The 25,675-nt window shown below is 60.2% G+C and overlaps 3 protein-coding genes across 3 annotated transcripts; all 3 read left to right on the forward strand.

Moving 5' to 3' along the window:
* The first annotated feature begins 851 nt into the window (after positions 1–851).
* Positions 852–11,720, forward strand: ESPNL (espin like). The gene is made up of 5 exons (XM_067302200.1): positions 852–1,022; positions 9,093–9,201; positions 9,662–9,777; positions 9,934–10,127; positions 10,241–11,720. Exons 1-5 carry the CDS (start codon positions 852–854, stop codon positions 11,718–11,720), a joined length of 2,070 nt encoding a protein of 689 aa, XP_067158301.1.
* Positions 11,721–14,236: 2,516 nt separating this feature from the next.
* Positions 14,237–19,308, forward strand: KLHL30 (kelch like family member 30). Its single transcript, XM_067301494.1, has 7 exons — positions 14,237–15,043; positions 15,343–15,511; positions 15,941–16,027; positions 16,420–16,575; positions 16,721–16,909; positions 17,602–17,747; positions 18,759–19,308. The coding sequence occupies exons 1-7, from the start codon at positions 14,270–14,272 to the stop codon at positions 19,008–19,010; spliced, it is 1,773 nt and encodes a 590-aa protein (XP_067157595.1). The 5' UTR covers positions 14,237–14,269; the 3' UTR covers positions 19,011–19,308.
* Positions 19,309–20,624: 1,316 nt separating this feature from the next.
* Positions 20,625–24,683, forward strand: ERFE (erythroferrone). Its single transcript, XM_067302202.1, has 7 exons — positions 20,625–20,870; positions 20,980–21,070; positions 21,797–22,011; positions 23,175–23,283; positions 23,392–23,482; positions 23,835–23,913; positions 24,369–24,683. Exons 1-7 carry the CDS (start codon positions 20,625–20,627, stop codon positions 24,465–24,467), a joined length of 930 nt encoding a protein of 309 aa, XP_067158303.1. The 3' UTR covers positions 24,468–24,683.
* The last annotated feature ends 992 nt before the right edge of the window (positions 24,684–25,675 follow it).

Here is a 25,675-nt window from a genome sequence, read left to right on the forward strand (position 1 = left end):
TCTAGAATCCCCTGTTGCCAGGAGCTGCCTGGGGGCTCGGGGCAGGGACAGACGAGGGCAGCGGGAGCTGCAGTTCCCTTCGCTGTGGAAAGCAAGGCCTGAAACGACGCAGCAGAGCCGAGCAGACAGCCTGGGCGCCCGGGAGCCTCTTGTGCCTCCTGCTGTGTGGGGCCCTGTGTTTAATAAAGGGCAGGGAGCACCCGCTGCCTGCAACCAGCACCCTCATCTCTGCGGTGACTTTGTTCAACCCTCGGCTGACAGAGAAGAGCGCCTAGACTTCAGAAAGTCCCCAGGTGGGGGCTGGATGTTTGCGCAAAGCTCAAACTTGCTGGGTTAAATGTCACCCCGTCTTGAGGAAGGGAAGAAAGAGGGTGCAGGGAAGGACATGCCAGGGCCTTGTGTGCACTCCTAGGCCTTCATGGCCTGCAGCAGCCTCACCCGGGGCCTCCCCCACACCCTGCCCATGGGCCCCAGAGCCCATTTCAGCTCAGTACGTGGCCTTCAGTGCCTGCCTGAGCTGTGCAGGAGGAGGGCTGGTCTCCAGCTCAGCCACTGCCAATCCCATGCTCAGCTGTGGTCCTGCTGATCCCATCCCTGGGCCTGACCCACACCTGCAGACTCACTTCCCAGCTTGACCTCAGTCCAGCCTCGTCCCTCTGCACTCTGGGTAGATCCTGGCATGATCCCTGGCTTTGCCCTGTTTGCCTCGCTCGGGTGCTACTCAGGGCCTGGCTGGCGAGGCCGCTGCCCTGCCGGCAGGTGTTATTGCCCTCAGCTCCCAGCTCCCCATCCCCAGGCAACAGCCGGGCCTCGCTGCGCCACAACGCTACTCACCGGTCAGGCTCACCTCGATGACTGCGAAGGCGATGGAGCAAGGCATCGTGGAGACCAGCTGCAAACATACAAAGGACCAGAAGGCGTCTGGGAGTGGTCAGCATGGGTTTAGGATGGGGAAATCAGACCTGAGCATCCTCATAGCCTTCCGCGATGGGATGCCTGGCTTCTTGGACAAGGGGAGAGCAGTGGGTGTTGTTTCCCTTGACTTTAGTCTGCCTTTCGGTGCCTGTCTCCCTAAGATCCTCCTAGAAAAGTGATGAAGTAGAGGTTAGGGAAATGCAGAGTGAGGGGGGGCCTGAAACCTGCCTGAGCTGCAGGGCTCAGAGGCTTGAGATCAGTGGCCCGAAGTCCAGCTGAAGGCAGACACTAGTGGAGGACCCCAGGGTCAATACTGGGGCTGATGCTGATGAACTCCTTCATTAATGACCTGGAGGATGGGACAGAGTGCAAGTCTGCAGATGATAGCAAACAGGGAGGAGGGCTTGAGGCACCCGCTGGCTGTGCTGCCATTCAGCAGGCCCTCAACAGGCTAGAGAAACAGGCCACCAGGAACCTCCTGAAGCTGAGCTCGGGGAAATGCCAAGTCCTGCCCCTCTGTCTCCCAGATTTCCCTCCACCCTGGAGGGAGGTGGTTAGTCCCCTCTCCTCAGCACTGGGGAGACCATGTCTGGAGGGCTGTGCCCAGTCCTGGGCTCCCAGGACAAGAGAGACATTGTTGAACTGGAGCAAGTCCAGCCAAGACCCCAAATTGGATTGAGGGACTGGAGCCTCTCTAGCCCAAGAAGAGGCCGAGAGAGCTGGGACAGTTCAGCGTGGAGAAGAGGAGACTCAGGGGACCATCTTCATGTGTCCTTGTCCATGTGATGGGGGTAAAAATGACAAAGCCAGAGTCCTTTCAGCAGTGCCCAGTGACAGGACCAGAGGCAATGGACACCCAGTCACCATACAGTACTTCAGTATAGGAAGTTCCTTTGAAACACAAGGAAAACCCTTCTCATTCGGAGGGTGATCAAACACTGCAACAGCTTTCCCAGAGAGGACATGCAGTCTCCCTCCTTCCCTGGGGCTATCCAAAACCCACCTGGACACTGTCCCAGGCAGACTGCACTAGCTGACCTGGCTTTGAGCAGGGGGGGTGGTCTTGGCAAGAGCCTGGGCATCTATTTGACACAAGGGGGAAAAAAACAAAATCCTCCCAGGCAATGTCAGAAGTTCCCAGACAGGGTGGCAGGGCAGATCTCAAGTGGCCTCCAGAGGCATTGCCTGATGCAGTGGCTTGTGCTGGCTGCAGGCAAAATGCTGCTGTCACCTGGAAAGTCCTCCTTTCTCTGCTGACAGCACATCCTGGAAAGGACCGAGTTGCACAGCTCATGCCAGCAGCCAGAGTGGGCCCAAGAACCAGGCTGCATTGCAAACTCCATGCACACTTCCTCCTGCCCTGCAAGCAGTCCCACTCCAGCCCCTGGCCCAGCACAGTCCATGCAGGACTTTGTGCTGCTGTCATGCTGGGATGGGCTCAAGTCCTGCTGTGACCCCAGGTCTCACCCAGCCTTGTGTCAGGATGAGGAAGAAGAGGGAGACTTAGTCCTGTCCCATTACAGCCCTGACCCCCAGGGGCAGGGCAGCTTCCCACACTGCCACAACAGAAGCAGCACAAGGGTTCAGGGTTATGAAGTCTGTCTGGGTCTTGGCTTACCAGTACCTTCAGCCTCCAGCACTGGGGCTGCAGCAACAACCAGGGCCAATCAGCTGCTCCTGTGTGGCTGAGCATCTCCCCAGGCCAGGAGGGAGAAGGCCATGCGGGGCAGCATGAGGGTTGCAGCAGGTGGGCCAGATCCAGGGCAGCTGCCCTGAGCTGCCTGTGACTCCCAGCAATGCAGTGCTGCCATCTGAGCCACGGGGCACTACCAGCCTGGAAAGCAGGGGGAGAGGGCTGCAACATGACAGGACCAAGTCTCCCTCTTCTCCCTGCACCGGGGTGTGCAAGATCCCTGTAGGGGAGCCCTAACACCTCCCCTCCAAACTCAGAGTCCTTCCCAGCTCCCCTCTGTGTGGGAATGACATGGAGGGGGTGTCCCAGCACTCCCCTATGGGCAGGGCAGCATGAAGGGGCAGCACCCTGGGATGGGTGCCAAACCCTCACTGCTGGCCTGGTTCAGCCCCAGCCTTGCTCAGTTCAGCCCCTCCCTCAGGGCCAGTAGCAGAGAAGCACCTGGCATCCAGGGCTGAGCTGGGGGCTACCTGCTCCCCCCTGGCAGGGCACCAGCCCTGAGCACCTACCTGCACTGCAGCACCAAATCATCCCTGCACACAGCAGTGGGGAAGCCAGCAATAGCTCCCTCCAGCTCTACCCACAACATCAGGAAGGACTAAGGGCCCTGGGCCTGAGCTTAAATGGAGCCCCCATACCAATGGGCTGTGGGTGGTCAGTGGGTGGGGGTCCCAGGTGAGGCTGATCAGAGGGACGAAGGCCTCTTAGTGCCCTCAGGGTCTGGGCAGGTGAATGCAATGAGGCAAACTTCATGGAGATTTATCTCAGAAACCACTCCCAGTGACTCTGGTACCCTATGTCACTCTGGTCAGAGTATGAAGTGTCCCTCCTCAGCACCCCATCTGTAAGCCAAAGCAATCACCTAGCTAGCAGGTCACTGTCAGCCACCTCTGCAGTGGGGGTGAGAGAGGCCTTCTTGCTCAGGCATCCCCACCCCTGCTATATCACTCTTTCCCAGGTACCCACAAAGCCAGTGTTTGCCCAAACAGTCTCCCCTGGGGACGTGTATATGCCCCAGCCACCCTGGCAGGAGTGTGCTTTCCCAAGGTTGTAGCCACCACTGAAGGCAAGCAGGAGAAAGTGCTTCTTCATGTGCAGGGTGGCAGATGGTGGAGGATCTCACGGGAGGAGGGAGGGCTGTGAGAAATTGGCATGGGAACAGGGGTGAGCAGACCAGTTCTTCCATTAGTGTGGATAAGGCTGTGGATTTCTTTGCCATATTGATTCAGCATAAGGTATTGTAGGACCTGCACTACCACTGCAGAGGTGGACCATTGCTCTATACCAGTATGGCCATTCATACCCACTAGGCATCTTTAGGAAGGAGTTTCTTTGGGCCATCGTAGGAGGGAGAGAAGGGATGGGAATGGGAAGCTGGTGGAGGTGGAAATGGAGTGCATGGGATTGCCCAGCACATTCTGTGTTGTTGCAAGCATTTCCAGAGACTGAAAAAAAATCATTATTGCTGCTTTGGTACTTAACAAAGACTCCTTTTGACTAACATCCACTTGTCAGAGGTTCCAGGCTTTGCTGGGTTTGGAGGTGACCTTTTCTGTCCTTCAGCCAATTTCAATATGGGAGAGGGGAGCAGGAGACAGGGTGTTTGCAAGCTGCTTTCTGGTATCTGGAGGAAGAGCTGATGCCTACAGTGCTTTTGGCAAAATCCTCTCTTCGCCTGGAAGCTGGCAAACCTTCAGCTCTCGCCCTCTGTGCTGGGAACAAGACTTGAGAGGGTTCATGTGCAACTCATGTCACGGCTTGTGACACTTGTCCAGTTAACCTGAGACATGTAGCACCTTCTACATCAGGCCATGTTCCCGTGTTTCATACTACATCCCCCATCAATATTGCAGGATGCATTGCTGCCTCCAGTCCAGGCGGCACAGCGCAGACTGCTCTCGCAGTGAAGAGAGTCCTGCATTGGCGGGACATGGTCTCACAACGACCAGCCCAGCCAGTTCACTACTCTTTGAGGTCTTCCAGGAAATGTGCTCCTGAATTTGGGCTTTTTGAAGACATTGGGACTGGCTTTACACGCTCAGAGCCATTTCTCTGGCTGATGTAAATCAAGATGGCCTTTTTGAGCACTGGCACTCTGTTGATGGAAACTAGCTGAAGATTGGACCAAATGATCCAAAGAAACAAACCAAGAACCACGAGGCCAAAGTTCTGTTTTGGGGTGCTAGCGTTATGGCCGTATTTCAGGGTGAAATCAGATAATTAATTCCCCTATGGTCCCTGTAGTTCCTATGGTTTCATAGTAGCTGCTCTGATTTAGGTCATTAAATACAAACTTTGGCACCAGTCTTTAGATCATGTTTAGGCATCTTGGCCAGTACTTGCTCCCATCTCCCCCTGAGCCCCCACGAGCAGAGGAGAGGTGCTCTGCATTTTTGAACTTTTACCACTCTGGAACATGTGTCACCAGAACAGCTCCTGTCCCTTCAGGCCAAGGGCACTGTGGCCACGGAACGGCACTGGGCAGACAGCCTGGCTTGAGCCTGACCGGGCAGCAGGAGAGCTCAGCTGCTGTGCAGGGAGCAGGGACGTGGCAGCCCGAGTGAGAGCAGGGGGACAGCAGCTTCAGGCAGCCCAGCACTTCCCACTGTATCAGCCTGCCTGGGCCGGGGAGAGATTAGACACTGAATCTGTAATGGAGCCTCGCAGGGCGATTAGCGTTTAAAGGCTTTGATCTCCTGCTTCTTGATTTTATTCCAACCCCTCGATTGAATTTCTCTCATGTAACTGAGCTCCACTAATCCATTCTGTCCATATATAATGGATGGAGGTTGAGTGAAGGAACACAAACACATCACTGAATATCAGTAACAAATGTTAGGGAAGCAGTGAGACAGATCCCTCTGCTGAAGATCCCTTCCTGCCCTGCGCAAAGGGAAAGGAAACTCAGCTGGTGCCTGCTCGCCTTGCTGGCCTATGCCGAACGGTTCCTATATCCCTCAGGCTGTGGACATAACTTGCCTCCCCAGCAGCAGTAACAGCCCCCAGGACCAGGCTGTGGCTGCAGAGCAAGGAGCTGATCCTGCAAACAAGAAGTTGATGGGACCGTGCCTATGATTACAGGCGTTGATGTATATGTATGTGCCCATGGATGCCAGTGCATAGTGTCCGGCAAGCAGTGGGAGAAAGAAGTTGGTGGATGAGCCCAGGTGAGCCCTGTGCAGCAGCCGTGTCATGATCTATCTCCCCTGTCCTGCTGACGGGGATGGAGGCACTGTCCTGGGGAGGCCGCGAATCTCCTGTGTCCTGTCTTCTCCCATTTGGCCATAATGTAGGGCCTGTTTGCCAGTCTGGGAATGCCCTGAAGACTAGGCAGAGCTGACCCCAGAATCTCTTGCTGAGACTCCTCAGCTTAAGGACGTGGTACTCCTAAAAGGATGGGGCTGGAAAGGGAGTCAGGGCTCAGCCAAGGCTTTGTGGTCAGAAAATTATTTTTGGATGAAATGCCTCATCCAGTCTCAAATGTGACAGGGCCACTCTTCACAGGCCCAGGGAGCAGGAGGGACAAGAGGAGTGAGGCAGGATGAGGATCGGAGCAACTCTATCTAATGATGGTTTCCTGTAAAAGTGCCAGTCCCACCCACTGGGCACAGCGTTGACACTTGATGCCCCTCCGTTAAATATTAATGCGATGTTAATTGTGCTCTCTGCCCTGCCCTCCTACAGCTTCAAACACGCTCCTTGCCCAGCTCCAGCAGCAGAGCCAGGCCAGGTTCTCCAGCCCCTCGGACTTCTCTCTTAGCCCCAGGATCCCTGCTACGGGTGGTCCCCAGACAGGGCAGGAGGACCATGCTGGGTACGTATTGCTCTCTGCACAGGACATTTGGCGGGGTTAGCTGCATTAGGCACCGACATTTTGTTATCGTCCTGGTGCTAGTAGCATGCCCCGACAGTGGAGAAGAGGGGGTTCAGCATTTCCCCGGGCGAATGGATAGGGCACTGTCCCCACTGGGCAGGGCAGGCAAGGAGCCCTTAGCACTTGGCTTTTCAAACTCAGCCTACCTGGGGAATTTCTTCTCTAGCTTTTTTTCCCTTCCTCTGGGGCAGTTCAGATGTAGATATGTTCAGATATAAGTCCTTGGCAGCTGCATTTCCTCTTTTCAACCTGAATCTGCTGCTGAGCTTTGAAGTTGGCTACGTCAGGGCAGTTATTGACACCCTTTGCAGTGCTTTGGCTTTCTTTCATCTTCATATCAAACTACTCCTGCTAAACCTCTCTGCCTTGGTCCTATTGGTGAAGAGACCTCTGCAGCCCAGCAGCTTGGGCCTCTTCTCCATCATCAGCTCCCACATCCAGAGGCATGGCAAAAAGCAAGAAAAACTACGGGGCTTGTGAAGAAAAGAGCAGCTGAGCAAGACCCTGTTGGAGAGAGTGTGGCACGCTCTTTGGCACAAACTAAATCTTTTCTTCCCCCGTGCAAAGAAATACTCCTGGTTCTCTAGCAGCCTCTCTGGTGCACCTGATGGTGCTGTGGGAGGGCAGGGGACAGATCCAGCCGCCTGGCCTTGCAACATGATCCTTGCTGGCATGGCCGGAGGGCTCAGGGATGCGCTGCCATGGCATATCACCTTGCCCAGCTCCACGAAGGCCAGTATCGGCCAGATCTTTGGCTCCAGAAAAGCCGTCTGCTAGTGGTGGAAATGGGTTAGCTGCAGATCCTGCCTAACACATTTGCTTCGCTAATGAGGCTTATTCTTTTAAAGGTAACACCCTGAGGGAGCGAGCAGGCAGCAGTGGGCTCTAGTTGCTTGGGTTTCACCCAGCAGGAGGTGCAGGGAGAGCTGAGCTCGCAGCGCGGTGTTTCCCGGGGCCCGGGGTGCCTCCGTAGCCGGCGGTCTGGCCAGACCCCAGCACGCCGGCTCAGCGCCGTGTCCTGCCATGACCGCGGCTGCCGGCAGCGATTCCCGGCAGCGGGGCCGCGGGGCGGTAAGGAACATCCTGCTTCATTTGGGGGTGTCCCGCAGGGGTCAGGGGCAGGTAGCTCCCATCGCCCTGGAATATGCTACCGAGAGAAAAAAAGAAAAGGAAATCAGCTCCTTGGCTGAGCTTCTCCCCACCGTTGTGCCCTGCAGCCCCGTGAGCAGATGTTCGGTGGGGACGGAGCACCGCAAGGCACGCGGACGCCTGGCAGCAGAGGTGTACGGCAGCGCCCCTCGTCGCACCCGTTCAGAGGCGCTGGGCTCGGCTTGATGGTATCCTGAAAAAGCGCTCTCCCTCTGGAGAAGGGAGGGGCGGCCAGGTAAGTTTTGGGCACCGGGAGAAGGTCTCAGGGCGAGAGGAACAGCCCAACAGGGCTGCAAAGGCGGGCGCCTCACTCGGTCCTCGCTGCGCGGTGGCTCCACGAGTGTCTGGGGCCTCCATGGTTCCTCCCTCCCTCCCTTTCTCCACCTTTAAAGGGAGCATCCATGGCTCTTCCCCGGGAGCTTCTCCGCAAGCGTGTGCAGGCGCAGCAGAGGCTGGGAGGATCACCCGCGCACAGCCAGTCTCGGGCTTCCTTTGCAGTATCGTCGCCTTTGGTTTGAGACGAGCCGGTGTGCAAGCGCGGGTAAAAATGGTAGAGTCATTTTATTAGGGGAAAAAAATTAGGAAGAAAAGGGGGAATCTGGAAAAGTCCGAATGTGACCTTTCACTTTTCCCTTCAGATCATTTTGTCTTCGTCCTTACCTTCAGCAAGATGGCTTTAAAAGACCCTCCAAATTTAAACAAGGTGTTTCATTTCAGACTGAAAAGCTAGTTCCACCCCATCTGGACGCATTCCAGCTCTGATTTTCCATTTCGAGGAGGGCACAGCCACTTTTTCTTTCAGGTTGCCTTGAAACTGGAAGCACGTACACACTCCCTGCTTTGCCAAGGGCGCTGAAGGGCTGCGCGCGTGCCGGCCGCAGCGGGGCTGGCGGCAGCGGCCGCGCTGCGAGCCTGGCGCCTGCCCAACCAGGTCAGGAAAGCGGATCCGGTAGCGGTGGCCGTGCCGGCTGTGTAAGGACACCCGGGCTCGGCGGGGTAGGAGACCTGCCAGGCAATTGGCAGGCAAAGCTGAGGCCTCCTTTGCCCAAGCTGTAAGCACAGTGCGGCGGCGAATCGCCCGCTGTCCCCTGCAAAACCTGCCCGGGGCTCAAGGACCATGTTGGCCTTTCCAGCTGCCCGCTCTGGCCATGCCTGGGGCCAGGCTGGGTTTTGCACCATGCACTGAATGTGCGAAAATGGAGGTGTCTTCGGGGATGGGGAAGGGTCGTATTTCCCTAGGAAAAGGCCTCTCAAACGTGCCCCGGCGAGGGCTGTGGGGCAGGAGGATAATGCTGAGCGTCCTCCGCCGCTGCCCAGGGCGGCCGCGGGGACACGGGATGGGGGAACCTCACCTTGCCACAGCAAGTCCTGCCCCGGCAGAGGATGCAGCCGGCAGCGCTGGGGGGGGCGCTCGCCCCCCACCGGGGACCCCTCTCACCTTCCCTGCGCTCCCTCCCCCAGGCTGGCCGGCGAATGAGTCCGCCGCAGCAGCAGCAGCAGCAGCAGCACGCAAGGCGCCCGCCCGCCGCCCCGCGAGAAGGGGCCATCCCCGCACGGCCGCCTGCAGCCAGTGAGTCCTCTTCCCCCCAAACCCCCAGGGGACATGCCGGGGCTCGGGGCCCTGCCGGCAGCCGGCCCGGGGAGGTGGTGATGCCGCAGCAGTGTCGGCTGAGGGAGCTGTTGGTCCCCCCAGAACGCTGTGAGCCAAGACCACGCGGATAAAACTGGAGGAGCACGGGGTTACGCTGACGGATGCGTTCGCAGCTTTTACCGGTTCTGCTCGCTTGCATTTGCTAGAGCAGGAAGAAACGGCTGTGAACGGTTCCCTGCCGTTGCATTCGCGCCACGCAGGAAAGGGGTCTTGCTCGCTCGCGGGGCGCTAAGCGATCGCCGGGCCTCCCCACGCATCCTCAGCGGTGCAAGCATCCGCGACGCACGAAACCCGGCCTCCGTCCCGCCGCGCTCCGCCAACGTCCCCCCACACACACACCTTAACGCCTAACGCACGCCTGTCCCTCTCTCCTCGCCAGTGACCAAGTCTTGCGGGATGATGAAGCCCAGCGAGTCCAGCAAATCGCTCCTGGCAGAGCTGAAGATCAGGAGACCCGCGCAGCGAGCCAGGATCCCGGCGCCCTTCACAGACCCCGTACGTCCCCCGCACCGTCTGCAGCGCCGCGCTTGGGGCTGGCGCTTTCCCCCTCTGCCCCGTTCCTCTCCTTCTCATCCGCCCTGGGGCCATCACGGAGGGGGGTGCCCAGGCGTCCCCAGGCAAGGGGAACGACACCCCCCCACACACACACAGGCTGGGACGCCGGAGCCGGCAGCACCCCAGCACAGGAGCGTGCGCTCGCCCCGGCCGGACCCGGCGGACGTGGACGCCCTCGTGCCCACGCACGATGAGCACGGCCGCCCGATCCCCGAGTGGAAGCGGCAGGTGATGGTGCGGCGGCTGCGGGCCCGCCTGGCGGCCGACGACGCCGCGGGAGGCGAGGTAGGGCATTTTGGGGGGCGGGGGGAGGCCCGGCGGGCACCCGCCGCTCGCGCCGGCTTTGCCCGCCCGGCAAAGCTTTCTCGCGCCGGGGGCGGCGTGCGGCTCTCACGGCCCCCTTGCCGCAGGGCCTGGGCGCGTGGTGCTTTTCGCCGGCCCGCGACGCCATGCTGGGCCCCTTCGGGGAGCTGCTCACCGAGGCGGACCTGGCGCAGCTGGAGTGGCAGGTGGAGAGCCTGCGCCTGCGGCGCCGCGGCGAGGAGTACCAGGGCGAGCTGGAGCGGCTGGCGCAGGAGCTGCGCGCCCTGCTGCCCTCCCCGCTGCTCAGCATCACCGTGCAGAGCCCGCCGCCGGCGCCGGGCCAGCCGCTGCCCCTGTGGTGCGGCCGCCTGGCCGGCGTGGTGAGCAGCCTGGCCCTGCTGCTGGCCAACGCCGAGGGCGCCCGGGCCGCGGCGCCCCCGCCGCCCGCCGCCCCCGCGCCCGCCCGGCCCCGCGCCCCCGCCGGCGGCACGGCCCAGTGGGAGATCCGGCAGTGCGGCGTCTCCGTCCGCAGCCTCCGCGGCGCCTTCGAGGCCCCGGCGCCCGGCCCGGCCTCGGGGAGCCTGGTGGCGGCAGGGCGGCGCGGGAACAGGGGTGCGGGACCGTCTCGGGAGGCACCGAGCGGCTTCAGAGAGCCGGCCGGAGGGGAAAGCGAGTCCGGCGGCACGGAGGTGGCCAGCGACTCGGGGATCAGCTGCGAAGAAGGGTTTTCCGACGCCAGTGGGTCGCCGGTGCCGGTGCCAGTGCCGGAGTCAGCGAGCCTCAGGAAGGAGAGGATCGTGATGCTCTTCCTGAGCCACTGGAAGCGATCTGCTGAGAGCCCGTCCCTGCGCGCCGCGGCCAGGAAAACGCTGGAGTCCCAGCGGGCCCAGAGGGAGGGTGCCAGGGGCCCCAAAGCGGATGAGGCATCCGCAGAGAAAACGCCGGGGGAGACGACCAAAGTAGGCCACTTGGTCCACCAGAGGAATGCCATCCAGCAGCTCATCGGCAGCTGGAAGGACGTCACCTCCCACGGCCCCGCGCAACGGCGGCCCCCCGGCCAGCGTGGCACTTACTCCCCGGAGCAGTTCCTGCCCCACATCAACGGCGTGCCGGCCGACTACGACAGCCTCACGCTGGACCTCTTCATGCTGGGCTATTTCCGCATCCTGGAGCAGGACCTTTCCCCGGAAGAGCGCCGGGGCCGGCACCTGCTCTGCTTCGAGGTGTTCGACCACCTGGGCCGGCACAGCTGGGACACGGTGCGTGCCTTCCACCGGGCCGTGACGGATGAGATTGATGCCGGCCGGCGAGGCTGGAAAGACAGCTTTGAAGATATCAAGGCGAGGTATTTTGGCAGCACCAAGGGCTCCGTGTGCTGGCTGGGGTCGGGCCGGGGCGCTGCGGGAAGCCCTCGGCAGCCCGCAGCCAGCACGCCAGCACAGAGCCCACCGCCCCGGCATCACCCGGGCTGCGGGGCCGCTTTCGCCGGTGTCAGCAACGAGGAGATCTGCAGGTACATCGACCGCAGCTTCGCCTTCTGGAAGGAGAAGGAAGCAGAGATCTTCAGCTTCGAGGAGTGAGGCCGGCAGCCCCGAGGCACCGGCTCTGCAGTGCTGCTTGGGGGGGGGGGGGTGTCTGGGGCAGTTTTAAGGGCAAAAACTGCCTCGGCGGGGTATTTTCCCTGCTATGCCTTTCCCACACTGAAGCAAATAGGCAGAAAAATGACTCTGAGACACCGTCATTCTCACGAGAGGGCTGGGCACCAGCAGGGACCTTCTCTGAGGCACCCCGAAACCACAGGCTCCCAGGGATTTAGGTACCCCCTGCTTTCAGGGCCTTTAGCAGCCTTTCCTAGACTGCTGCTTTTTCTGCTATTTCAGTTTTTTGCAAGGCAAGCAGCAGATGAAGCTCTTGCCATGAGCTGGCTGGCAGGAAGAGGGAAGCGACCGTTTACATCTGGGTATTTTCCACCAGAGCTCCTGCTCCCGTATCCTTTTTCTCCTGCTGCCTTTTGCAAAGGGCTCAGTTTCCACGGGAACTGCAGGCTTAATAAAAGCATTTCGGTGTTGTCTTGCGGAAAAAAAAAAAAAAAAATCACTGCAGACCGAATGTCTTTCTGAGGTGGTTCAAGGCTTTGGGGGTGATGGAGAAAGCTGGAGGATCACCCCATCCTTCCCAGCCCGAACGCCCGGACTCCCGTGTCCTCCGCCAAGGGAGAAGCCAGCAAAATCCACCTGATGCACAGGGATGGCATCGCCACCCCGAGCGCTAGCTCTGCCTGAGGTAGAGGCAGAGATGGGCACAAACTGGGGCCAACCCTGCCCTCACGCCATGGTGGCACCCCGCCGCCTTGGCCCCTTGCCCCGGCCCTCAGCTGGGTGCTGGGGAGACAGCTGCTGTGATTTATTTGCAGCCACTCCTGTGGAGGGCCGGGAGAGCCGCTCACCACTAAGGAGGAAGATAACAGCCTATATTTAGCAACCAGCATCACCAGCCACAGATAGCGGGAGAGAAGGAACATCTCTGGAAGCGGAGATGAGGGACGGGTTGGATGCAGGGAGCATTTTCCCCTGCGCTCTCTCTTGCACACATGCAGTGGTGTCACTGGTCCTGCTGCCCCAGGCGCGATGCACTCCCTGTGTGCACCCTCGGGTGTCCCTGTGAAAAGCAGCACAGCCCAGCGGTTGTTCTTGCACTTGGCCTGCCTGTTTTCGGTGCCCCAGAGGGACCCTTCGCCTGCAGGGGTGCTTTCCCTCCTGCAGGTGCGGGCTGCCAGCTCCCTGAGTAAATGGCATGCTTGCATGATCCTGGGGCTGCCAAGCCACGGTCCACCCGCTTCCCCAGCCCTTCTCCAGCGCAGCAGAGCCCGTAGCCAAGTCTGACACCACCAAAGCACTGCCTCAGCTCGGGGGCACCACGAGACCAGGCAGGCTGGGCAGCATCAGGGCAGCTCTGCCTGCTGCCCCGCGGGCGCCTTTAAGAGCAGGCAGCTGGGGAAGATCCAAGTCCCAGAGCTGGCTAAATATAGCCCCTCCGGCTCAGCCCCAGCTGCCACCCTGTCTCTGACGGGGGGACGTCGCTCCCCAGCCCACAGACGCCAGCCGCGTCGCTCGCCAGCTGCACGGGACAGGCGAGGCGGCGGGTGCTCTGAGGGGTGCAAAGCCCAGGTAGGAGCGGGGGCAGCTGGGTGCCGCGCGGGGAGCAACTGTAGGAGGGACGCGCTAGCCGGACTTGCCCGGCCCTGTCCCGCCGGGAAGCCATGCCAGACACCCGGGGTGGGGGGGTGGATGCTTTCAGGAGTGGGGGGGTTGTTGCGGGGTTTCGCTCCTTATGGGCCCCCCACTCAGGACACCGTTTGGGGGGGGGGGGTGCAGGCATGCTCTGCACCGTCCAGCACGTGCCCCTGCTCGGCCCAGGCTCCCCGCGCGGGCTGGAGCGTGCCGCCCTGACGGGGCGAAAGCCGAGGCGGCTGCGGGGCTGCGCACCCCACCCCGTGCGCCCGCACGCGCCTGCGCTGCCCCGCTGCTGCTCCCGGGGCTAGCGGCGTCACAAGACGTGTTTTGCACCAGCCGAAAGCTCGGCCCTTCGTATTTTTACGTGCCGGCCGTGCCTTGCTGTCCCCGGGCTCGCTGCCAGCCGAGGCGGCAGGTCACGGCCACCTCCCTCACGGCAGAAAGCACTCGGAGAGTCCCAGCGCCGGATCCCAGGCTGCGGTCTGACGCAATGGCAAACCCACCCTCCCGCCTCTCTCCACCCTCCCGAAAAATAGGTCGTGGCAGCAGCCAGGCTGCCCAGGAGGGGCCGGCGTGTGACCCGGCCCCATGACTCAGGCCATGGGGTGCCTGGGCAGAGAACTAGCCTGCTGCGCACAGCTCATCACTGCAAACGCTCCCCCTGTCCCAGCTGGTGCCTATAAATCACACGGGCGACTTTAGGAAGGCACATACACGCTCGGGGTGGGACTCGTCATCGCCTTTTCCTCGCAGGGACACCCTCGCCACACTCATCTGCTGCTCCCCGGGCTTGTCACGCCAGCGAGCGGATACGCCAGTATCAGCCCGCAGCTTCCCAAGCGAGGCCTCCTGGGCGCCCCTGCACCGGCACGGCTTTGGCCGCCAAGCCAGGCACCATGGTGAGGAACGTGGACGACTTCGACTTCTGCCTCGCATCGCATGCCCAGAGCGTGCTGGAGGGGCTGCAGCGCCTGCGCGCCAACCCCAAGCTCTCGGACGTGACGCTGCTGGTGGGTGGCCGGGAGTTCCCCTGCCACCGCGGCGTCCTGGCCCTCTGCAGCCACTACTTCGACGCCATGTTCTCTGGTGACTTCGTCGAGAGCATCACCGCCCGGGTGGAGATCAAGGAGGTGGACCCCGGCGCGCTGGAGACGCTGCTCGACTTTGCCTACACAGGGAAGATCACCATCAACCAGGCAAACGTGGAGGGGCTCATCCGCACCTCGAACCAGCTCCACTTCCCCACCATCCAGAAAGTCTGCAGCCGCTACCTCCGGCAGCAGATGGACGCCACAAACTGCCTAGGTATCTGCGAGTTTGGAGAGAGCCACGGCTGCCCTGAGGTGTCCTCCAAGGCTTGGTCTTTCTTGCAGGAGAACTTTGAAGATGTCTCTCGCCAGGAGGAGTTCCTGCAGCTATCCAAGGAGAGGTTGGCCATCTACCTCTCCAACGACCAGCTGCAGGTGCAGGAGGAGCAGAGCCTGGCCGAGGCCGTGCTGCGCTGGGTGCGCTACGATGCGGGGCCCAGGGCCCAGTTCCTGCCCGAGCTGCTTGAGCTGGCCCACCTCGTCTCGCTGCCGGACCAGTACCTGCAGAACCTGCTCGCTGCTGAGCCACTCGTCCGTGACTCGGATGCCAGCAAGGCCGTCGTCGCCCGATACCGCACCACGGTCAGTGGCAGCAGGCTTGGAGGCCGGCTCCCCGTCGCCGTCGGGCCAGTGAGCGTGGGAAGGGGCAATGCTTTTAGTCGAAGCCTAGTGAGGAACGGGTAAAGGCATAAATGCTTGTCCAGGAGATCACAAGTGTCCAAAGAGCACAGGGGGATGTGGGAGGTGCCGGCCTACCTCTGTGCTGCTGGAGGCACCTTAGCCCCGCAGCCAGACGCAGGTCAGGGAGTGATGAGTCGGGGAGCAATAAGCCAGGAGCAGGGTTTGGAGCCTCACGGTGCCGTCCCGGCCTCTGCCGTCAGGGCGGAAGCAGCTCCAGCGCTCAGAAGAGGCCCCTTGCCGTGCCGCAGAAGCTGGAGGAGGTGCTGGTGGTGGTCGGCGGCCGGGTCCTGGAGGAGAGCGAGGATGATGACAGCAGGCTGGACACACCGGCCACCCCCAGAAACTTCGCCTTCTACAACCCCAAGAGCAGTAAGTGCTTGTGGTGGGGAACGGGGCAGCTGAATCCCCCCACGCTTTGTGGGTTAATTAACCCCGCAGTCTGCCCCAAATCCACCTGCTGGCCCAGACCCCACTGTAGAGCAGACCAGTGTGGTTTCCCTGCTCCTTCCCACTCAGACCAAGCCCTGGCAGGGCTGGAAGCAGCATCTGCCTGCCCAGCTCACCCTTCCCGACAGCAGCCCACCAGCCGCTCTTCAGGAGGAGACGGTCTCGCATTTCACCCAGACCCCATAGCGCCTCCGATTGCACAACAGCGATGAATAAATAAAGCAAACAAGATGAGGAGGCTGTGAGATTTGAGCCCAGCTGCAGTTTCCAAGTCTCCAAGCCCCCCCATCATGATGTGACTCTGGGTGTCCCAAGGCCACGGCTTTAACGCTTGCGTTTGCTGTGTTTCAGGGAGATGGATGGCTCTGCCCGACTTCCCGGATTACAACAAATGGGGCTTTTCCCTGGTGGCTCTGAACAACGACGTGTACGTCACAGGTAGGTGTTAGGGACTCCCAGCTGAGGCAGGGGGACCCCGAGTATCGCCTCGAGGAGCAGGTGCTGAGACCCACACCAGGGCCAGGAGGGCAGAGACTGGGCCAGGGTGCTGGTGTGGGGCCAGGGCTGCCCTCCAAAAGTGCGTATCCCTCCAGGCCAGTGTGAGTGTGATGTGGGTCCCAGCGACTCCCCAAGTGGGGCAGAAACACCAGTGCCTCTCCCCAAGGCTGCTGGGAGCAGACCTTTGCAAGCAAGAGCCCTCTTCTTGCTTTTCTCTTGGGTGGATTTGACCACCCAGGAGGGATGCCCAGGAGACGCATGCATTCAGAGGGGATCCTGGGAAGCCCAGCCTGACCCCATCCCTCCCCACGGCCGGGCACTTCCCTCTCTAGGTGGCTCCCGGGGGTCCCAGAACGACACGTGGTCGACAACCCAGGCCTGGCGCTTCTGCCTCAAGGACGGCGCTTGGAAGCCCATTGCTTCGATGCTGAAAGCCCGAACGAACCACACCAGCGCCGTCCTCAACGGCGAGATCTACGTTATTGGTGGTAAGGCAGCGTGGGCGCCCAGCGCTCCAGGTGCTGCGATACAAAGAGCCCCTGGGTGCTGCCAGGGGCTCAGAGGGTGCAGGGCATCCTCCCGCGCTCATCGCTCTGGGCCAAGTTGGACCACAGTGTCCCTGCCACCCCACAGGTACCACGGTGGACATCGTGGAAGTGGAGTGCTACGATCCCTACAACAAGAGCTGGTGCGCCATTAGCCCGGCCCTCAAGTACGTGAGCAATTTCACAGCTGCTGGCTGCCTGGGGAAGCTCTACCTCATCGGCTCCTGCGCCGTCAAGTACAACGCCCTGACCCTGCAGTGCTACAACCCCGTCAGAGGTACGCACAGGGCCCCATGTCAGCGTCTCTCAGAAAGTGCTCAAGGAGCAGCCAGAGTACAGCCGTGCCAGGAGCCAAGGGTAGCCCAGCACAGGTGGTGCCCTCAGCAGTGAGACACCATCTCACAGGGTATGGACAGGGTGGGCAGAGCTAAGTGCTGCTAGTGGGTCCAGCATCAGCCCTGGACACAGCAAGGGGATGGATCGGGTCCAGGATTCATCCCGGGAGTCCAGTCAGGAGCAGCAGGAGATGGAGCCAGAGACAGAGCTGGAGACAAAGCTACGGTGCTGGTCCAAGGTCCATCTAGAAGGTCTCAGCATTTGGCCTCCACACTGGGCCCAGCCTCTTTCCTTGGGGTGGCCTTCAGACAGCTCCTCAGCTGGGGAGGGAAAAGCTAAAAAAACCCCTTCGACAAACTGCACCTCCTCAGACAGCTCCTGCTCAGCCCCATGGTGGTTGCTACCATCCCATGCTGCTGGTATGAACAACTCCCCACCTATTTTACACAAGAAAATTGTTGTGGATGGTAGAGAAGATGCCCCCCTGCTTGGCCAGTCTGTCTCCTCTCTTTTAAGCACTCTCTTCGAATAACTGTGGGGCCAGTGATGAATTTTTTGGTCACTGAGACATAGCTGCATTAATAGCAGGCGTCTGAAGCACTTTAACATGATGATGACAGCTGTTCCTTGCAGATTTGTGGAGTGTAATTACATCCCCGTTCATCCCAAAGTACCTCTCGGCCCCACGCTGTGCCTCCCTGCATGGGCTCATCTACCTCATTGGTGACAACACGAAGAAGGTTTATGTTTACGACCCTGAGGCAAACATCTGGCAGAAGGTAGGGCTGCATGGGACCCGGTGAGCCTCACTCTCCTGGGAGCCCAGGGATGGGGGCACTAGACTGATCTGCACTTTTCCAGGTCTAAACGCAGAGAGCGGCTTTTAGTTATCCATTAAGATTTAGGTGCCAAACCTCTACAGACTTCTACTCCCTCTGAGGGAAGTGAGGCCAGAGCGAAGGAGGAGATGAGAGGGCTTCTGCCTTGAGAAGGCAGGCGCAAAAACTGCAAAGTCTGGGTGCAGTCCCGTGCCTTGACAGGAGGGTGGAGAGGGTTTGTGCCAGCCTGTTTGGGATTTGGCCGGTTCATGGCCAGGCCAACCCTTTCCACCGCAGCACTGAGGCTTTCAGATGTCCATCAACCTCCAAGCTTTCGGCAAGCCCCGGGGGAAGCAGCTGGGTGACTGGTCACCCAGGGAGCTGCCAAAAGTCAGGGACTTGGCCACGCCAGCTGAGCCCCTGCAAACTCATTTCCTCCAGCCGCTTGAGGCTGCAGCGGCAGATCCCCAGGGCTGTCTCACAGCAGCCTGCTGAGGCGTGGGCACCCTGAGGCGCAGGTGGGTGAGCTCCGCTGGGTGCCGGGATCCTGCCCGGCTTGGGTTACAGGACTGGTGCTGGGCTCCTCCTGCAGCTGTTGGCTCGCGCGGCGCCATGCGATGGAAACGGCCCCCCCCTTGGCTCCCCGGCCGGACGCCAGCGCCTCCCTCTCCCTCCCGGCGAGCCGCTCAGGCCTGCTCACCCCACCACACCGTTAACCCCTGTGGAGCTGAATTTGCCCCCGGCCTGCCTTGTCTGCCCCCAGCACCAGCCCTGTGCTTGCTACCTCTGCACCTAGATGCGTGGCCTTTGCTCTGGCAAAAAAATTGCACCGGGTTATAATTTTAAGCAAAGTTTATGCTCACCATGGAGGGCTCTTTCCCGTCCAACACCCTCCTGCCGGGGCATGCGGGGCTCCCGCACCCGGCTGCAATTTGCTGGGCAAGCTCCACACCTGGCATGTCCCTGCCGCAGGTGCAGCTGCTCCACACGCTCCACGAGAACGGCGGGATGGCATCGCTGGGCGACCGGCTCTTCGTCACGGGGGGCCACTGGAAAGGCATGGACGGCGACTACCGGGTGGAGATGGAGGTGTACGACTGTGCCAAGGACCGCTGGACCAGGGAGGGCTCCCTGCCCTGCCTCTGGCTCTTCCACAGCTCTTCCTCCATCTTCATGGACACCTCAAAGTGGACAGAGGCGTTTGAGGGTGGCCACAGGTGGTAACAGAGCCCAACGCCTGTGGCTTGAATGAGCTCATCCACCATTTGGGAAGGGAAGGATTGGTCCGGGGCTATTTTGTGGGTTGGTTTTGCTATACACAGGCACAGCGTTTCTGCACTGCTCGGGCCAAACCCTCTTCCTAAAATCTGCAGCTCCCTGCAAGGGCCGTGAGCAGTTCGGCCTTCTTCACTGTGGATGCAAAAGCCAGGCTTGCTCTTGGGCCCATCATCCAGGAGGGGTGAAGTCTCAAATACCCAATTAAATGCAGTTAACGACGGCTCCAGGCTCTGCTCCCCTCTGGAGCAGGGCAGTCAACAAGCCCATCTCCCCGGAGGGCAGCGCGGCAGCCTTACTGTGCCATCGCCTGATGAAGCCAAGCTCTCCCGTCGCTCTCACCTCTCTCCCGTCTCTTCCAGACATGAAACAGGGTGCTTAAGGGGGAGTCAGGCTTTTCCTTAAAAACACCCTTTGGTTTGGTTACTGTTCTTTTTTTAAGTTTGTTTCCCCCCCCCCCTCCAAAACCCCAAAGCCTTTAGGGTATTTACAAGGGGAACATCCCTCAAAGTTTGGCCTGTAACACCAGAACCCAGAAAATGACATTTCTTCTCAGGTGGCTGCTCTGCCACCTGAGCAGCCCCATCCCCAATTGCTTTGCTATTCAGAATCTGGAAAAATGAGGATGACTGGGGCAAATTTTCGGACACCCAGTGATGTGTTTGGTGCCTAGTCAAGCTCTGGTTTGCGGGGACTGAATGGTCAGACCCAGTCTGGCTCCCCGAGGCAGGAGATAAACAGCTCTCGCCTGCTCTGCCGTGGCCCATGCGTGTCAGGTATCCGCTGCGGTGGGCCACCATGGGGCACTCAGTCCGGTTTGCTCTCGCACGTGCGGGAGCGACCCCCAACAGCAAGGCCTCCCCACGGTGGGGGAGCATGCCCGGCACCCCCGCAGCATGAGCTCACAGCTTGGGTGCTCCTTCCCCAGCTCACCGGCCTCGGTGCTCCCACGCTTGGACCGGGCAGCTGCTGGAGCGACCCCGCGGGTCATCCCACCCCGGGAGCCGGTGTTGCTGGGGGAAAGCCCAGGGATGGGGTGAGCACAAGGCAACGCTCCCCCAGCAGCGTGTCCAGCCTCCCGAGCCTGACCCGCAGGATTGCGCAGCTCTACAAGGATTGTCTTTTTCATTAAGCTGCTCTGTATGATTCTTTTCTGTATGTTTTTGGAAGTCATTAAACACCCACAAGAAGGCGTTGCGCATCCTGCCCGCGCGCCGTGCTTTGCTCGGAGCCCGACTGCGGGTCCATTGCGAGTCCTGGAGCAGAAGAGGCAGCAAACCACCGATCCGGCTGCCCTCCACGGGCCGTTCGGGATTTCACACACAAAACTCTCCTTCCTCGGCTATTTCTTTCCTAAGCTAAAGGATCCTGCCCATTCCCGGCGGGAACGGCTGGGCCGGCGCGGTGCCGCCCGCGGGGCCGGGGCCGGGGCCAGGACCGGGGCCAGGACCGGGGCCGGGCGCGCCGCGGGGCCGCCCCTGCCCTGCCCGCCCCTGCCCTCCCCTGCCCGCCCCTGCCCGCCCCTGCGGCGGCGGCGGCGGCGGGGCCGGAGCGGGATGCGGGATGCGGCGCCGTCGCCGCCGCCTGGCCGGGCTCTGCCTGGCGCTGCTCTGCGCCGCTGCCGCCGCCTGCCTGGGGGAGGCAGCGGCCCCCCGGTCGCCGCCGGCCGCCTCCGCCGCCGCCGGGGCAGCAGGGGCCAAGCGGGCCGGCGGCGTCGACCCCCGCGACGCCTGGACGCTGCTGGTGAAGCGCTCCGACAGCGCGGGCAGCGGCAAGGCGCGGGACAGGGGCAAGGGCAAGAGAGGCCAGGTACACCCGGCCCCGGGGCGCCCCATGGCCCCGCTTGCCACCCCATGGCTGGTTTGCTCCGCTTGCAGGCAATATCACCCGAAACCGCATCTTCTCTTGTGGTTTCCAGGTTGGCCTAGGCGCTCGCGGTCCCCAAGGCCCCCCTGGGGCACAAATGACAGCGGAAGAACTGCTGAGGGAACTCCAGCGCCTGCTCAAAGGTACCAATAAAGCCCGGCGGCCCCATCCGGGCACCCGCCTGGGCTGGGGAGGCTGCTCGCGGGCTGCGGCGAGGGGGGCCCTGAAGGAGCCTGAGGGGGAGGTAATCTGGCCCACGTGTGCAGGAAGGAAAAGCCACGGGGGGCCTGGAGAAGGGCATATGGTGGGTTATGTGAGCGAGAGGAAGAACGGGGCAGCAGGCCAGTCTGTGCCAGCGAGGACCAGACACCGCAGGAGCGGGGTGGCCGAGCATGGAGTTATCTTTCACTGGGATACCCGGCTAGGAAATTGAGGAAACTTTCAGCAGAGACCTGAAGGAACTGTGTGTTTGAACAGAAATAAATACAACTGCCTAAACGTGCATCAGGACAGACTTTGCACGTGTAGGCACATGCTTGGGGCAGGTCATCAGAGGGGGGTTGTTTGTGTGAGCGTGGCAGGGGATAGCCGAAAAATTTGGAAATCAAGCCCTGGCATTCATCCTGGGCAGCGCTGCGGGAGTTGTCACCTCCTGCTCTTCAAAACAGCTGTGAAAAGCCCTTCTGCTGTATCGGGCACAGGCCTGGCAGAGCACCCAGCTGAGCCTGGCCCACAGCAGACCCCATGGTTCGGCCCTGGGGGATGCTGCCATCATACTGGAGTCAGCAGTGACAGTGAAGTGGCTCCAGGCAAACCCTAGGTGGACTAAGGATTCCTAAACCCAAGTCTACGGTTGGGTTTTGGTTCAGGCACAGCGAAGGAGGGGCAGCAGATGAGCATGAAGGCCTGCGAAGGGTGTGAAGAAGACAAGGCAAGCGGTGAAGACAGCGTCCTGGCCTTTGTCCCCAGCCCGTTGGCAAGGAACGGGCCTCATCATCGCGTGGAAGCAGCCTTCCACTGCCGGACGCGTAGAAACATCTCTGTGGAGCAGAGGTCGCTGCAGGAGCTGCAGATCTACTACATAGTAAGTGACAGAGGAAACGCAGGAGGCTGAGCTCAGCCCTCACACCGGTGTTTTTCTTGTCCTACCACTGCCTGATCTTAAGAGGGAGGAAAAGTAGTCCCTGTAAGTGACTGTAAAGTGCATTCTTGCTCCAAGCCCTCGGGGTGCAAGGCCTCAGCTTTTCAGTCTAGCTCGAGGTCACAGCAAGTTTTATGGAGCTGCGGCTGAAGGGCTTGCTTGTCAGGTGGGCTCCAGCTCTGCCACGGGCTCTTGAAGGGTGCTGTGATATGCCTGCAGGCAGGGCATCCTCCTGGACAAGGTGGTAACCAGCCACTGCAGCCCAAAGGAAGGTCCCCATAAAAAGGAAAAAAATGAGCAGGTACCATGTAGAGCCAAGGCAGCTCAGCATGACAACAGGAGCACAGAGCCACGGTTAAATAGCAACATCCAGGTCAGGAGGGCACAGCTAAGGTGTGTCAGGATGCCATTGGAGAACTGGGATTTTTTATTTTTATTACTATTTTGTTTTGCCTTTTCTGTTCTTTCTGCTCCTGGGGTCACGAAAGGAGAAGTTCTATGCTGAGGGGATTACAAGCAAAAACACCTAGCCCAAAAAAATTGCCGTTACTTGTCCTTTCACAAGCAAGGAGCCAAAGCAGAGAGGTGAGGAAAAATGCCCAAGGCCTCTCTGGAGAGCAGGGCCTGCTTCCACCAGGGATGGGCATTTGAAGGTCAATCAAGGTGAAGCACAAACAGAGGAAGAAAAACACAATAGTGGTCAGGTAGATTGAACAGCTGGAGAACGAGCAGAATTATTTGGGGGTTGTGCCAGGCTGTTCCCTCAGGGATGGTTTTACCCTATGCTAAAGGAGGTGGTTTTAGCCTGTTAAAAGCTTAGCCTAGAAAAAGCCCTGCTCTGCAGAGCCTGCGTGGTCCAGGTGCGGGCACAGCAGCACCCCTTCCCTGCACGTTTCCCTCTCGCAGAACTGGGGAACCAGCCCAAGGAAGCTCGTGCTGGTTTAGCCTCCGCCGTGCCAGGGGATCCTCTGGCAGCCCGCAGCAGAGGGCACTAAGGCGATGCCGGCAGCCTCTCCTGTTGCGGTTAACAGCGCCCGTGGCTTCAGCCACTTCTTGTGGCATCTAAATCGTCGTTCCCTAACACGCGAGCCTTTCTCTGTCGCCAGCCTGAGCGGGAAGGGATGTTCCACCGCGGCCTGGGGTTGAACCTGACTAGCGGCCAGTACACAGCACCCGTCACAGGCTACTACACCTTCACAGCCACCCTGCATATCGGTGAGCTCCCGGCCCCCCCTGCACCGCCTTCCCCTTGCTCCCCTGCGGGAGGGGACGAACTTGCGGCCGGGGAGGTTCGGACTCCGCTCATGCGCCTCTCTGTTGCAGTGCACAAAGACCACCAGAGAAAGGGGCAGCAGTGCGCTCGAAATCGCCTGCGGGTGCTGATCTGCGTGCAGTCCCTCTGCCAGCACGACAGGTAAGGGGGCCACAGCCCCTCCGGCGCCCAGGGCAGATCGGGGGAGAGCGAGCCCACGGTCTCTCCAGCCCACCAGGCAGATCAGGAGAGGGTCTGCAAGGCAAACCTGAGCAGCTCTGGTGGTGCCGCACCTGGCTTGGGCAGAGCACTCTCTGCCTGTTTTCAGGCACACACCTTGCCTGCCAGCACAACCTGCTGCAAGGTTGCCAGAAAGGCAACAACAGTTCCCGGTACCTGCTTACGCGCCTGAAAGAGAGATCACCCCGCAGCCAGGGAGGGGACCGAGGCCACCATCCCCAGGCGGAAGGGGATCCCCAGTACTCTTCACAGCAGTGCTCTCACTTTTCCGCAGCTCTCTGGAGACGGTGTCCCGGCTGGAGAGCAGTGGCGACCTCTTCACCGTCTCTGTCAACGGAGTCCTGTACCTGCAGGTAAGTGGTGCTGGGTGAGCGGGCCAAGTGCCTCCTGGGACTCGCAGGGCAGCAGCAAAGTGCCACTGTCGCCTGGGCCCTGCCGCATGGCAGCAGAGGGCTGGGAAGCGGGCAGCCAGGTGCCCTCTGCATCTCCCTGCTCTGGGGCCGTGCAGCCCCAGAGCGCCGGTGCTCAGGTCTGAGCTCAAAGGAGGCTCTTGGCTTGAGCTGCTCCAAGACCCTTGGCAGGAGTCAGACAGAGGCAGCACAGGGGTCTGCCAGGACATCCGTGATCCCCAACGCTATGCCACGTACTGTGGCTAGGATTCCCTGCTGGCCTCTGCTTCCTTTTCCCAGCAGCAAGGGGCATGAGCTGCTTTCAGGAGGGAGATCTCTCCTTTGCCCAGCCAGACCGTGCACAGTGCCAGGAGGAAGGACCCGTCCCCGTCTTATTAAACCTTCTCCTTCCCTTTCAGGCTGGGCAGTACGCCTCCGTTTTCGTAGACAACATTGCACGCTCTCCCCTCACCGTTCAAAGCGGCTCAGATTTCAGTGCTGTTCTGCTGGGGGTGTGAAAAGGCTCAGGGCACTGCACATGGATCCAAGCCTCTCCACCAGGACCAACCAGACCCTTCCATCTGCCAACAGCAGCTCCATCTCCCCTTCTCACCACCAGGCCCAGGAAAAACCTTCCACTACGGCAGGAGCGGGAGGCTGGCCAGATCCTACCACAGGACCCAGCCCTCTGAAGCCAGAAGAAAGTCGGTGAGGAAAGGAAAAATAAATAAATAAACCCCCCAAACTCACAATGAACTAAAGGAGTTCACTTTAATCTAAAGGCTAGGGCTGGAAGGTTATCTTGAAAAGCAATGCTGATGACTCCTACAGTGGGCTAGTTTTCCTGCAGGGATCTGCTCCCCCCACTCCAGGCAACTGTGTTTATGATAAAGGAAGTAGAGGAAAGCCCCAAGTCCCCATTTTATCTCTTAGCAGATTTCCCTGCCCAGCTTCTCAGTAGCTGAAAACAGATTATTTGTATCACTAACTTCCCCTGTAATTTATTAGCAGTTAATATTTCCTGGCAGAAGCCAGTGTCCTCTGAAGTTAATCTTCAAAACAGAGCAGGGTCCTGATAATTCAGCACGTTCAATTAAAGCAAATTACTGTCCCATGACTTCCCCACTTCTGAGACCTTGTGTCCCGGGCCAGGTGTTCCCTGCCTATGGCACAGGGCCCAGGCCGTGGGCAGCGCAGATACGCTCTTTGCTTTGGCCCCGATAGCAGTCTAAACCAAGGGATGGGAGCAGGGCTACGTGCCGGAGGGCGGGCTGCAGGATAGGTACCCGAGCAGGCTGGGCGTGGGGCAACGAAGCCACACGTTTTATTTCTGAGTCGCACGTAGCGCGCTGGGGAAGCTGGGCCAGCGGCGCAGCGAGATATCCAGCAACTACACCCAGCCCCACCTTTCACGGAGGCCCCAAGCACGTAGGCAAGGGGCAGAGCAGCCTCCTCTCCCGCTCCCTCAGCCACGAGGGCTTTCCTTGCCCTGCCTGGCCTCCTCCGCAGGGACAGGCTGCAGCTCCCCTAAGAGAAGTAGCTGAAGTAGCTGTTGCTGCAGTTCTTGGTGGTGGGTGGAAGGGATTAGATGCTGGGGAAAGCTCTGTTTCTGCAGTCTTAACTCGGAGTTCTTCCCGGTGGCAAAGGAGAACTTGTCTCTAAAAGGCTGTATCTCACAGGAAAAAAAAAAAAGAAAAAAAAAGAGAAAAAAAAGTGTTTTTACACC

The sequence above is a fragment of the Apteryx mantelli genome, chromosome 9 (genome assembly GCF_036417845.1).
Source record: "Apteryx mantelli isolate bAptMan1 chromosome 9, bAptMan1.hap1, whole genome shotgun sequence".
Classification (NCBI taxonomy): domain Eukaryota; kingdom Metazoa; phylum Chordata; class Aves; order Apterygiformes; family Apterygidae; genus Apteryx; species Apteryx mantelli.

Coding starts and splice junctions, on each gene's coding strand:
- ERFE (XM_067302202.1), top strand. CDS start 20,625: ATGCGGCGCCGTCGCCGCCGCCTGGCCGGGCTCTGCCTGGCGCTGCTC. Junction 23,284..23,391: donor CACAGCCACCCTGCATATCG/GTGAGCTCCCGG, acceptor TCTCTGTTGCAG/TGCACAAAGACCACCAGAGA. Junction 23,914..24,368: donor ACGGAGTCCTGTACCTGCAG/GTAAGTGGTGCT, acceptor CTTCCCTTTCAG/GCTGGGCAGTACGCCTCCGT.
- ESPNL (XM_067302200.1), top strand. CDS start 852: ATGACTGCGAAGGCGATGGAGCAAGGCATCGTGGAGACCAGCTGCAAA. Junction 9,778..9,933: donor CGGCGCCCTTCACAGACCCC/GTACGTCCCCCG, acceptor ACACACACACAG/GCTGGGACGCCGGAGCCGGC. Junction 10,128..10,240: donor GCCGCGGGAGGCGAGGTAGG/GCATTTTGGGGG, acceptor CACGGCCCCCTT/GCCGCAGGGCCTGGGCGCGT.
- KLHL30 (XM_067301494.1), top strand. CDS start 14,270: ATGGTGAGGAACGTGGACGACTTCGACTTCTGCCTCGCATCGCATGCC. Junction 15,512..15,940: donor CTTCTACAACCCCAAGAGCA/GTAAGTGCTTGT, acceptor GCTGTGTTTCAG/GGAGATGGATGGCTCTGCCC. Junction 16,028..16,419: donor CAACGACGTGTACGTCACAG/GTAGGTGTTAGG, acceptor TTCCCTCTCTAG/GTGGCTCCCGGGGGTCCCAG.